Source organism: Carassius gibelio, chromosome A21 (genome assembly GCF_023724105.1).
Source record: "Carassius gibelio isolate Cgi1373 ecotype wild population from Czech Republic chromosome A21, carGib1.2-hapl.c, whole genome shotgun sequence".
Lineage (NCBI taxonomy): Eukaryota > Metazoa > Chordata > Actinopteri > Cypriniformes > Cyprinidae > Carassius > Carassius gibelio.
In genome coordinates, this window is record NC_068391.1 from 14896866 (window position 1) to 14911430 (window position 14565).

The 14565-nt window shown below is 37.2% G+C and overlaps 1 protein-coding gene across 1 annotated transcript; it reads right to left on the minus strand.

The window, feature by feature from the left end:
- Nucleotides 1–89: 89 nt before the first annotated feature.
- Nucleotides 90–13136, minus strand: LOC127941529 (alpha-1A adrenergic receptor). Its single transcript, XM_052536670.1, has 2 exons — nt 12041–13136; nt 90–2569 (listed from the first exon to the last, which is right to left on the minus strand). Exons 1-2 carry the CDS (start codon nt 12966–12968, stop codon nt 2016–2018), a joined length of 1482 nt encoding a protein of 493 aa, XP_052392630.1. The 5' UTR covers nt 12969–13136; the 3' UTR covers nt 90–2015.
- Between the last annotated feature and the right edge of the window lie 1429 nt (nt 13137–14565).

Here is a 14565-nt window from a genome sequence, read left to right on the forward strand (position 1 = left end):
ATCACAGATACAAAAGGACTTGAATGTATTTCTCAAAGGTATCATCTTAAATCTTCAATTTCAAGTGGACACTTTTAAAGACTTTTTTTTAATAGAATACATACTTTACAAAATCATTGCATCAGGGAGCTTCACAAATTAAATGTATTTCTTCATTATACACTTGTCTCGAGAGAAATGAAACTACAGCCCACAATATAACACTAAATATATGGAGACGTATTTTTTATGGTTCACTTAGTAAATAAAATGTACAAGGAGAAAAGCATATCAGGAGAAATGTACACATTCTTCTTTTGTTAATGAAGCACTGATGTTTCCCTTAAACTTTTCGGTTGCACAAACCAAACTAATTACGGCTGAATTAAATTTAAAGTGAACTATATTTTCCTTTTATAGCCACTGCGATCGAACAGTAAATGCAGAACCAATGACCACATTTTCTTGTTAAGTACAAAGTCTTGTTGTATAACACATTTACACTTTGAAAGAATCCAATTTGCTGGTTCAGAGCACACACAATGTTGGTTTGTGCCTTGAATTGTTCAGTCAGACATTAGCTTTTCATGCCATCCATTCATTTGTTAAAAAGTGTGTTGTAATGACCGCAAACCGAAATCAGTTTAGACATCTGACATCTTCAAAACCCTCACCTATTGAACTGGAAATCACAAGGCGTCACGGATTTACCTCTAACTATGAATATAACGGGATGATCTTGACCAGTCCGATAAGCACAATCTGAAGAATAACACGAAGATCAAAAAGGGAAATAAATAAAGGAGGTGAACAGACCAGTGAGCAAGTCACAGTGAGTTTTATCAGAGCTGCTCACAGCTGTGCAGCAAGTCCAGGTGCAGAGCTGATCCCTTTGTTCATGCAAATGTTACTACATTCACAGCCACCACAACCAATAAACACATGTACACAATAATACTGATACTTTTGTTAAAATCTGATTTCGGCTTTTCAGATTTCCAATCCTTCCGTCTCTGGAATGCACAGACATTCTTTCACAGACTGTGATGATGCTTTCCGCCATAATTAACTATTTAAATCTGGCACAGGTATTTTTTATTTCAGAAAAGTAAACTAGTTCAATCTAGTAAACACTGCTCTATAGTCTTAGAATGCAACAGTAAAAGTTCCATTTCATTTTCTCAATAGGGGAATCGATATTAACTGTAACTTTTAAACCTTTACAGACAATCCTAACATGAACTATGAGGTTGTTAATCGATGGAATACGCCTTTCCCACATGATTTCAACGTATAGTTTAAATAATCATGTTTTACATGAAAATGCCTGATGGAAAAATTACATTACACATGACTCTCCAAAGAAACTTCCATCAATCAAAAACTGTGACAAACAATCATATCATAACAACTCTTAACTGTAAACTCAGCACTGTAAATTCACTCTCATACAATATGATTTGTAATTAACGTTAAAAAAAAAGTTTGTATTTACATAATCAGCATCTTTTAATAATTATCTCTATGTTTTTTAATCTATGTCTTTCCCAATACTTTAAGAGATTGTTTCCCTCATCAAAGCGATTAACATCTTTTACAATTTTAAAACACATTTTTTAAAATACATTTTACTGCCATCTTGCATCTTAGACTCAGAGAACTCAGAGAACTTACGTGTTACTAATATTACTATATACTATATATATATATGTTACAATGTTTTTTTTTTTTTAGAAGAAGCTTTAAGACAATTATGCAGATAAAATAATATCAACTCAAATCAATATTTCATGTCCATTTATTTATTTACTTATTGGTGTCTGCATCCTTATCACCTTGTTGGGTTTTGTTTTGTGATCATTACCGGCTGACTGTACATTATCTCTAACATAGCGACTGCAACTCTCAAATTAAAGAATGCTGACATGCATGACAAGACACACAATGTATTTCACGTCTATAATAATGAATCAGATCCATCCAGAAAGAACAGAAAGACAGACAAATCAGGAGCATGAATATCTATTAACACCCAGCTAGATTGTAGTCTCAGGTGTATGTATAGACATCGGCCCATGCTCTGCCTCTAGCTTCCCGTTCTGTCCATCGGCATGTTGGGACCCACTGGAGAAAAGCAAAGCCATCCTGTTAAATTTGCAGGTACTCATCGCCCTAGAACTGGATCTCATCATACCAGGAAAAGGGCTGCCAGATCGGGAGGAAGAGGAAGAGGAAGTACAGCCCCAGCCTGGAAGAAGGTCTGATGCCGGACGAGAGCCCACAACTCTGCTGAATAACGTCGGGCTGGGTTGCACTGGGGCAAGGGTCTGCTGACTGCTGTTCATGCAAATGGAGCTGGTATCTGTGTAGACCTGGTTGGCCGAGCCTGTCTGGACGCGGTAGTTGTATGCTCTCCAGCCCTGTTGTTTCCTCTGCTGACACTGGCACTGCAGGATCCGAATGAAGGCCTGCTTGAACTCACGACTGTAATAGGGGTAAATAATGGGGTTCAAGCAGCTGTTGAAGTAGCCCAGCCAGAAGATCACTTTGAAGAATGTTTCAGGAGGACGTAAACTGGTGTTAAATGACCCTAAAATAGGACAAATAAACAATTGTTTGTAAACAATCTGCTTGCACAATGCGTTTTCGTCTTTTACCAATAGATGGCAGACTTTATCTACTCACGTGTACTGTACAGAAATAACTTAAAAAGATTAGTTCACTTTCAAATTAAAATTTGCTGATAATTTACTCACCACCATCTAATCCAAAATGTTTATGTCCTTTTTTCTTCAGTTGAAAAGAAATTAAGGTTTTTGATGAAAACATTCCAGGATTATTTTCCTTATAGTTGACTTCTATGGCTAAAATTATAGTTTCAGTGCAGCTTCAAATGGCTCTATGTGATACCAGTCAAGGAATAATGGTCTTATCTAGTGAATCATCTATCGGTCATCCACCCCCAGCCCCCCCACCACACCCCCCGGCCCACAAATTTTTTTTATTTGCTTTATAAACAGAAATGCTCACCTTACGCACGTTCATGATTTCACGTAATAGTTATAATTACGTTGAAAAGGTCACGCTTGATGAAGACGAAAGTACCGACTCTGTGTTTGACTTGTTCTTTTCACGTTTGACTTGTAATCAGTACTTCATTTTTTTTTAAATGACTAATTCTTTATTCCATTTGAAGTCCACTATAAGGAGAATAATCCTGGATTGTTTTTATTTAAAAAAAAATTATTTTCGACTGAAGAAGAAAAGAAGCAAACATCTTGGATGATGTATAGGGTTTTTTTTTTTTTTGAAAGTCAACTAGTTTTTTAAAGATTCTAAATGTTTTGTAAATCTTTATAATCTTAATGACAATAAACATATTTCTCCCCAAATTCTCATTAATCTTATGTGAACAGATATTTTACCTGAGTGTGTCTCATTAGTCTCATCACTGTAACAAGACAAACACACACACTTAAATAATACTATTTTAAATAATTTTAAATTAATATTTAAAAAATTTTTTTTTTATTTTAATTAGAATATGATTTTATTTATTTTTCGGACAATGCAAGTGGGCCAGTGTGATCGCGTGTCATTAAAATGTGTCACAAAGAAAAAATGCACTTTATATAAAACTAATTTAAATCTATATATAAAAGTATTAAATAAAAAAGTATTTAATAAAATGTATATAATAATAAAATGTTCTCTATGAAAAGTTTCTGTGTTTTGCTATTGAGGTGGAATATGATCCATATACAGTATGTTCTTGACAGGTTTCATAAAATTAATTTTTTTCTGTTCTATTTCTTTGTCTCTAATGCAACATTAAGTCTGTCTCTGTCTTAAAAAATTTTTTGGACACTTACATCCTCTCATAAAAAGCATAATTTGAATAACCCTTTCTTTGCTATGCACTCTGTAAGCTTTTATTAAAATGGTTATCTTAAGTGTTTCCCAAAATCTGTGTCTTATGAGGAAGATTTAAAGTGCTTTAACCATTTTAGTCCAGCTACAACCAACAATCTATTTAAAGAAACAAGCCACAAAAAAGAGGTCCCATTTTCAAACTGGAAATCTTTCTTAGGTTTTTACTCCCCTGGTCTCCAAAACATGAAAAAAAGGGTCACACAGATCCATCATGCTTTTCTAAACTCTGACTGTAGCTAATTTCTGCTCAAGAGTTTACTAACTCACTCTTCCCTGAGGAATTCACCATTTTCACTCGCCAGCAAATGTCGTTTTGTGGCTCTGATCTTACTAATTAGATCAAATAAGTCAAGAAAAATAACTCTGTTAATCAGAAAGTTTCAAAGTTATGCACTTTAAATACTTCCTCTGACAGGAACAGGATGGATGCCTGAAGGGAATGATTTAGCCTAATTCACTATGGTATATCAGTACAGAGACGGATTACCACACTTACCACATGAGCCACAGGTGTGAGGCCTGCGATCAGCTCCTATCTTTGCCAGTAAGTGAATTATTCCATTACGTTAAGATGTTCTTGCCTCTTCCTTCTCTAAATCACATGTCACTCAGATATCTCTGAGTCAGAGCAGCTATAAATTAAGACAATCTGCGCTATAATAAGTCAACAAACAATCTTGCAGCAACCTTGTTCCTTTGAGCAAATGGTTTGTGTTCTGTTGTCCAGCTGACAATTAGGGAAACCTTATGTGGCCTGGTGGCAAAGAGGTCATTGATTTTTCAGTTATCTGTATTCAATTTGCATTCAATCTAGAAGAGAAAATTAATTATTCTGCAACATAAAGAAATTCAATGAATTTTTGCAAGCTTTTTGAGCTTAATCAACCCTCAACAAAGCATTTGTGGAAATAAAACATGATAGATATTGTGATTAAAACGAGAAAGTTAAAGGAAATTGAACATTCGCCTGTGGACACTAACTATCCTTACCAAATCTTGATGCAATGCAACCAGAAATTATAATATTCTCATACACTAGAGCTGCACGATTAATCGTTAAAAGATCGCGATCTCGATTCAGACACCCTCTCGATCTCATTTCTAAAAGACAACGATTCCCCGAGTCTGTTAAACCTTTGACAAAGTCTTACCGGATCATTCAAATCCGTTCGCGCACTGCCGCTGACACAGAGAGAGCTCTTACCATGTTTGGTTAAGAAACATCTTCACAAACAGTCTTTTCAACTACACAGTATTATATCTGTCTTACAGTCATTTATATTATCACAGAAATACTGGGATAAAGTTTATAGTTTAAATATAAACATTGATGTCTATATGGCAGCGATCAAAATATAACAAATCCCCTTTTGAAAGTACTGCGCTTTAAATAACGTTTGTGTCGATTGCATTGTTTCACCAATAGGTGGCGACAAGTGTCTTAATTTATTTGTCAATGAATTAATTTTTCATTCAAGAGAATCGTTCAAAAACGCTGATTCATCCAGAAATGAAACAAGTGTAGTAGGTTTATGAGTGAGTCGTTGAATCAGTGATCTAAACAACTTTTTCATCATTCTAATATTAAAAAAACTGGGGTTTTAAATATATTATATATACACTACCAGTCAAAAGTTTTTGAACCATAAGATGTGTAATGTTTTTTTAAAGTCTCTTCTGCTCACCAAACTATATTTATCTGATCCAAAGTACAGCAAAAACAGTAAAGTTTTGAAATATTTTTACCATTTAAAATAACTGCTTTCACTTGAATGTATTTTAAAATGTAATTTATTTCTGTGGTGTGCAGCTGTATTTTCAGCATCATTACTCCAGTCTTCAGTGTCTTCAATATTTTGTTATAAATGTCTTTGTCACACTTGATCAATTTAAAGAATCCTTGCAAAATAAAATAATTAATTTATATACTTGTGATAATGATAATGTTAATAGTAATAATAATAATAAAGAATCGTAGGAGAATCGTGATCTCTATATGAGATCAAAAAATCGTGATTCTCAATTTATCCAGAATCGTGCAGCCCTATCATACACCAGTGATTTCAATATTCATAACATGGCATATGAAAACAAAGGCCACTCAAAGAAGGGAAGTTAACTCCTCAAGGCTGAACACATGGAATATATTTTCCTTACTCATTTGCAGGAAAAACATATCAGCCTATCTGCTAATACGACTCTTTAGAAGGTCACTGGGAGCTGAGCTTCTGGGTCATGAAGTGAATATAGGAGGGTAATTAAATTTTGACCAGATTTTTCTGTGGTGGGAATAGTACCTCTCCTATATTCCCACACCTCATCAGAAACTTCTGGGTTCAGATAGGGAGTGAGCCTGGGAATGAGAGAGCTCTGGATACATTGGCATCTCCAATGCATTCCACCAGGAGACTTCAGCAAGCTTCAGGGACCGGCTCTCAAGTGAATAATCCACAGGGTGACCATTTCTCATAGTTTAATAGGGGATGGGTTACGGGGGGCGCTATATGACCATAATATGACAATTTTATTCCATGATATCTAAATTTTATACACACACAAACACACACACACACGCACACACACACATGCTTACATAGTTATTTTGTTATATAAAAATAGAGAAGCATATTACAAACCAAAACAAATACGATAAATACAAATGAAGCCAAAACCGACTGTATTTTAACATTTTGTTTGCTTACTGTTTAATGTTATGATTTAAACACCATAAATGACACAAAATGTTAATAATTATTTATTAGTAGATTGAAACAAAAGTTAGCATAAATGTGGGCTATTTGGTGATTTTTTTAACTGCGTTTTTATTTTAAAACATGCCTTGCTCATGTTTGATTAATTAAAGAGGTCAGATGATGCGATTTCAAGTTTTCCTTTCTCTTTGGACTGTTACAAGCTGTTCGTGAATAGATAAGATCGCTAAAGTTGCAAAGACTAAAGTCTCAAATCCAAAGAGATACTCTTTATAAAAGTTAAGGCTCAACCACACCCTCCTAAAATACCTTGTTTAAACACACCCCCACATGTCTTCGTCACGATGCGGGAAGATTTGCATAACGCCATCCAAATGTTCACGCAAAGAAAGAAGGCGTAACTTTGATTCTCGCTTTTGCCACCGGCGTCATGTTGTGGAGATGCTGTTTCTTTGTGAAACTACTTTGCTTGGACTTCCAAAAGAGGACACATCTAGAAATCAATAGTTAAGTTGCATTTACACCACTGTTCCAAAACAGTTCAACCCAAATATTCAGGTGTAGTCAAATCCCTCATCATCTCCTCTCTGCCTGATACCTTGGACCCATTCCAATTTGTTTACCGCTCAAATAGATCCACTGATGAAGCCATTGCAATGGCCATACACTCTACCCTGGAACACCTGGAGGGAAGAGACACCTATGTGCAGATGCTGTTTCTTTGATTACAGCTCTGCATCTAACACCATTATCCCTACCAAACTTATAGTCAAACTGAAAGATCTGGGTCTTAATAGTCACAATAGTAACTGGGTCCTGGACTTCTTGACCGACAGACCCCAATTGGTTAGAATTGGCATAATTCAAATCAAATTGTATTTATTTACAGAGGTATATGATGTCACACCTGGACATTGTGCAGTGCAAATCTGTGAATGAATCTTCCGAAGAGAGGAAAACTTCAACAGGTTTCCCCCTTTCAGGGAGTAGGGAGCAATGAACACTGTGTAGGGACCATGTCAGTGGGAACACATTTCATGCATGGAGCTCACTTCTAACGAGCTTATTATCAGAATCAGGTGTGTTAACAAAGAAAGACATGCAAAATATGCAGAGCTTAGGGGGCGCAAGGACTGGAATTGAGAACCGCCTGTGTAGAGTAGCACTTGTTGTTTGTTTTTTCTCCAATCAAAAATGCATACTTGGTTTTATGTTTACTCGGCGCGATGCAATGCATTGTGTAAAAACACAGTTTGAGTCAGGGCTATTCAAATCGTGCCCTGGAGGGCTAATGCGGTGCAGAGTTTGGCTCCAATCCTGATCAAAGTCATCTGCCTGTGATTTTCTAATGATCCCAAAAACATTGATTAGCATGCTCAGGTGTGTTTGACTAGGGTTAGAGCCAAACTCTGCACCGCATTGCCCCTCCAGGGCAAGATTTGAATAGCCCTGGTATAAGTCATTATAATCTGTAATTATGTCCCCACTGAATGCAACAAATGGCTGGTTTGTAATGGTTGTGTTGTATTTGTCTTGTAGAGCCGGTGTTCTGAACAGGACACATATCACAGTATGGTAAGGGGCATAACATTTTCGTCAAACGCTTGAGGTATTCGGCCAATCAAAAAGCACTGGGTAGCTGGCCAGAGCACACCTCGCATTTCAGACCGATGAGCTTTGAAAACGTATACAGACTGTGAGTCAGAACAGCCGGCATTGTAGTCTTCTCTCACTGGATCAGGAAACAGTCCTCCATAAAATGTGCTGCACACATCAGAATATTTGGGTTGAACTGTTCTGGAACAGTGTTGTAAATACAACTTAACCACTGATTTCTAGTTGTGTCCTCTTTCGGATGTTTTGCTTTCGCAATGTAACATACAGCATCTTTACAACATGACGGTGGCAGTGGCAACAACTATAACAACTATAGTTACCCCTTCTTTCTTCCTTCTGCAAATCTTCCAACATCGCGAGGTAGACATGTGGGGGCGTGTTTAAATGAGGTGTTTTAGGAAGGCTGGACAAGTTGTGTTTGAGATTTTCGTCTTTGCAACTTTAGGGATCTTATCTATTCACGTAAAGCTTGTTACACTCCAAAGAGAAATTGTGAATTGAAATCACATCATTTCACCCCTTTAGGCTGCATGTTATAGAGCCTGGCCCATGTCCGACATCTTATCAGAATAATTTTTTAGTTTTGTGTAATGCACCTTTCATAACTGTAAAGGGTCTACTTGTATTTGTGTGCACTCACAATATCAACAAAATGCTGTGCTTTTATAAAATAAAGAAAACAAACATGATGCACTTTCTGCCAACTCATCTTGAACAGGAACACCACAAAAATGAATGTAACTCAGAAAATGAAAGTTAAAAAAGTGACAAGACATGTTGCCAAGTATGGTGACCCATACTCGGAATTAGTGCTTTACATTTTTCCCATCCAAAGTGCACACACAAAGCAGTGGACATCTTCTTAATTCAATGATGAACTGCCTTTAACTGTCATTTTGCATTATTGACACAGTGACTACGTTTACATGCTGTTAAAATTCGGGTTATGGTCGGGTTAAGGTCACTATTTGGGTTTCTGAAACATTCGGGATAACCCGTTTACATGCGTGAGCAGAGAGAGTTACTGCTGTATACATGGAATGTGTAATCAGTCGCCAATATCCCAATGTAAACAGCGACGCACGGTTAGCTTATCTGGACGTAATACGCAATATGCGTCATTTCCGATTCTTCTTCCTGTATCCAAAGACTCAAAAGACCAAGATTCCTTGCGAATAGAACATGCGCAGAACACACATTTTGATGGGGATATGCCGAAACGCGTTTACAAGACCAAATATTCGGGTTAGAAAAGGGGTACCCCAGGTATAATATCCCGGTTTTTAAAAACCGGGATATGAGCATATCCGGGTTTTTGCCGGTGTTTACATGGCCGTGCGCGACCGGGTTATTGCTAATATCCCGGTTTTGAACGGGTTATTGGCTGCATGTAAACGTAGTCACTGTTTTCCTAATGAATGTTCAGTTGCTTTGACGCAATGTATTTTGTTTAAAGTGCTATATAAATAAAGGTGACTTGACTTGACTTGACTTAATGTTTCCCCCTGTCACATTTATGGTAATTACTTTTGCTCAAACTTTGCGTCAAGCTTGAGGCTATTGCGTTAATATGAACGCAGAACAGCATGCTGCTGCTGTTGACACTAAACACTGTCGAGCCACTCTTGACAGTAGTGTAAAACAGTCTCATGTGGTTTCCACCAGCGTGGCTATTTTTTTCAGCAATAATTGATGGATGTCTAAAATATAAAAATAATGAGAAGCCTTAAACAGTGACAAGGCCTGAACGTCTGAACTATGATGTGTAAAAAAGTCGGGGCTCCTGTTGGGCCCAGTGCAGGACTCTAGCATGTTAACAGAGACACGCACACAGAATAGTGCTCATTCTAGGCTTCTTTACTGGTGCATTGTGCATTCTGGTCACATCGGTTGAACATACCAACTATACAAACTGTGTGCTACTATACTACTTACTTTAATGACGTAGTATAAGTATGCACATTGGCACGCAGTATAAGTTACTATTGATTAGGCTATTCTCACATAACAGAACACTTCTACTACTCGCTCTGATCACCTAGTTATAAAGAAATTTTTAAATATGGGAGAAAACATGATTTTTTTCAAAATAAGTCAGAACACTAAAAATAGAGCTGAAATAAGGGATTTTCCAGGGAAAATGGGACGTCTGGTCACCCTAATCATCCATTGCTGAATTAAATGACCACACAACAGGTAAACATGACAGAGGTTGCTTTCACTTCAAAACAACACATTCATGAGTGAAGACTTCATTCGTCATAAATGATGTCTTTGCAGTTAACCTTCTGCATCTGTTCCACTGGCTTTCGTCCATGACAGAAATTGAAACAAAAAATCAATCATTGTTCATTTTGTGTGTAAATGCATTGTTTAAGATGTTTTTGAATAACAACGAGAGGTCTGAGCTGGGTACCACAAACAGAAAATGAAATACCAGTGGAACATTTGAGCGGGAGTCGTGTAGTTTTTTCTGGCAACAGGATCACATTCTAAAGTGTCAGATATGACACTATCTTGATATTCAATCTGCAAAATTACTACTATTATTATTTTAAATAATGTCACTATATGTGACTGTTCATTCAACTGTAACAGCCTTGCATGTTAGTAGTAACTTCTAAACTGAAATAAATTATAAACAGGCCATTGTTTAAATTATAATGCATCATGATATTGTATGATTTGTATGATAAAATATAGCATTATATTTTAAGATGTGCTCTCATGTAATGCATGGGGCATAATCAGCAAAGTGTAACATGAAAGTGTAAGACAGACCTAAATATGCTCCAAAATACATTCAGCTTGTACATCGTTCTGCTTGCCTCTTGAAAAGTGTGATATAATGTATATGATATGCTTCTACAGCTGAAAGAATCATTTGCATGCATTCCACTGTTAATCATCCACCTCAAGAACGGCTGTAATTGGAGATCAATTCCACAGAAGAAACATGCCGCTACAAATATTTACAAAAATCTAATTATTGTGGTAACGTCACATGGGTTTGTCTCTCATTCGTCCAACAAGGTTGAACTTTATTTCTTATGATAGATTAATGAAATAAAGGAGCATCCTGCACAGACTGTCTCAAACTGTATAACTTGAGACTCCTTTAAAACAATAACACTTTGCAGGATTGGTCAGAACTATAACTAGTATGAATGAACTAGGATTTAAATACTCTTTAAATGGGACAGATTATAAGTTTAGTAAATTTATAGCTGTTTATATATTTCCTATAACTTATGAACTACAAATCTGATTTCTAGATGAAGGATCAGACTGATTAGCTAGTGGGAATCTTGACCAGGCTGGTAGACCACACTAGATCAATAAAAACGTGTTTTAAAAACAGAGACTGACCTAATATGCCAAAAAAAATAGTATTTTTTTTTTACTTTTTGTGTTTAGGTAGTTTTTTTTTCTTTTCTTTTTTTCTTTTCTTTTTTTTTTTTTTTGCATATAAAGTGCAACAAACATATTTGCTGTAAGATTTAAAACACTGTTCCACTTCGAATATGCTCAGTATACTTTAAAAAACAAAACGTTTTAAATCAGTCTTGTTCAAATTTAAATTATTCCGAATTTCGTTTTGGTACATATTACATTTCGCCCCACAGAAACTCGCAGGCTGAGAGTAGGCTCTACAGTTTTTATCTATTTTGCATCACAAATCTAGAATTTACAAAGTTTACAGAATAGCTCAAACAAGTTAAACTTTTAACTGTAAAAATGTTGAATGTAAAATAAAGTTTGTGGGTTAAGAATTTTAATTAATAAACCATCATACGTACCGATGGGTAGTGCGAGGAAAAATGGTAACCAGCACAGGATGAACATGCCCACAACAACACCAAGCGTTTTAGCAGCTTTCTTTTCTCTAGAAAACTTGAGAAATTTGACTGTCAGCGAGCTCCTCATGTGGCCTTTGCTGCAGAGATCCTGCGTCTGAGAGCCTTTATAATGAATCCGAAGCGTCAGCTCATTGGTGTCCATGCGCTCCTTCATCACTCCAGCCTCGAGGTTTTTCGTGGTTCTTTTGGCAACTATATACACGCGGCAATACATGACCAGAATCACCGCTAAAGGGATATAGAAGGAGCCCAGCGAGGAGAAGAGCGCGTAAAACGGCTCCTCTGTGATGGGGCACACGGTGTCATCCTCTGAAGGAGGATCTTTCCACCCGAGCAGAGGTCCTATGGAGATGACAAAGGCAAGAACCCAAACACCCAGCATGGCTAGGAGCGCCCTTTTCTCGGTCACGATGCTCGGGTACTGCAGCGGGTAACGCACCCCGATGTAGCGGTCTATGGAGATCACGCACAGGCTCATGATGGACGCGGTGCAGCACAGCACATCCACCGCAGCCCAGATGTCACAGAAAATCCTCCCGAACACCCAGTAGTTAAGAATTTCACGCGTGGCGGACACCGGCAGGACAGTTGTGCTCAGCAACAGGTCTGCCATGGCTAGATTGATGATGAAGTAGTTGGTTGGGATGCGCAGGTGCCTGTTGCACACTACGGCGAGAATAACGAGAATGTTGCCCACGATGGCAAACACAATAAAAGCGCCCAGAACCATGCCCAGCGGAAGCGCGCGGCCGAGGCTGAACGAGCTCGGCTCGGTCCCGTTCCCCGCGGAGCTCGAATTGGCGGCGTCGGCCAGTTTGGAGGAAGCATTACTCAAGAAGTTCACGGCATGATCTGTATCAGAACTCATCTTGCCTCTGCAATACCTCCATACCAATATAAGAGCAGTATTCACCTACTAATGCGCAAATTGTTACTATTTCTGTATGCCAAAGCGAAAAAAAAGTGCGAAATAGAAAATGTCCACAAATGTAAACGTTGCATAAGGTCCAGTTGAAATTGGAACTTGGTTGACCGAGTTTCCCGCAGTGTCTGTCCCGGTGTTCCCGTCTGATCCAGCGCACTGCCTCTGCTCTGACCACTCCTGCATTCACCAAACCCCCTCCCCACAGGCAAAGAACATCACGGCCTTAACCTGTTCACTTAGCAAGCCGTTGCAACCTTTATTTCTTAAAACTATAACGAGTAAACTAGTGACTTATTGCCACACAATCCCTCACTGTTACATATTATATGTGTTTACTATTAGAATTAATCCTACATGGTTATTGATATTAGGTGTGCAATTACACTGTAACAAGAACACATTAAAATAAAGTGCAACCAACTTTTTAACTGAACTATAATTTAGCTATTTACAAATTGTAAATGCTAAGTAGTTTAACTACTGATAGATGAAATGTTATTAGTTCCAGAAACAGGCACTACAATAAAAAAGGATACTAGTATAAGTTATAAAAATATGAATGCCAGCAATATTTCAAATACAGTCTAGTCGGAAATGAATAGTTTATATCTGAACCATTATTTATCACTGATGATATTCAATGGAACAAATGTGCGACTTGTTACCAGAAGCACTGAAAATATCGTTTACACTTTTGAAATAGTGACAATTTTAATAAATGTGAGTCATGAGTACTAATTACTAGAGAAACTGTAAAATATACTAGCCACGATTGGATTATTAACAAGTAATATAAATTTAGTATTACTAACATAAAAATACATGGTACTGTGTTTTAAAGGTCCCGTTCTTCGTGATCCCATGTTTTAAACTTTAGTTTGTGTGTAATGTTGTTGTTAGAGTATAAATAATATCTGTAAAATTCTAAAGCTCAAAGTTCAATGCCAAGCGAGATATTTTATTTAACAGTATTCGCCTACAAAAAACGACCCGTTTGGATTACATCCCTCTAGTTCCTGCAGTAATGATGTCACTAAAACAGTTTTTTGACTAATCTCCGCCCACATGAATACACAAAAAAAGGGGCGTGGTCTTGTTGCACTGACACGGAGAAGAGGAAGAGCTGCGCTTGAAGAGTGCGTTTGTCGCCATGTCGTCGAAACGCTGTTATTTTCATCTCGGAGTCCAATCATCTTTGTTTGGGCTTCCCAGGGACGCTGTACTTGGAGATTAATGGTTACAATTTATGTTTAACTCGGTTCCCGAAAATTATAATCCACATGTAAAACTATGTGCAGCACATTTTGTTGAGGACAGCTTCCTCAATCTCAATCAGTTTAATGCCGGATTCGCACAAAGATTATTCTTGAAAGATGGAGCAGTTCCCTCTTTGTCTGGAGAAGGTGTTGTTTATGGACCACAACCGGTAAGTGTATTTTATCATTTAAGTTTGTGCGTTAACAGTTTCTGTAACTTATTACAAAAAGGGTAACACTGTTTAGCTTTGTTAACTAGATGTTAGGGCTGTGCAAAAAAAATC

Coding starts and splice junctions, on each gene's coding strand:
- LOC127941529 (XM_052536670.1), bottom strand. CDS start 12,968: ATGAGTTCTGATACAGATCATGCCGTGAACTTCTTGAGTAATGCTTCC. Junction 2,570..12,040: donor TTTCCTCGCACTACCCATCG/GTACGTATGATG, acceptor GTCCTATTTTAG/GGTCATTTAACACCAGTTTA.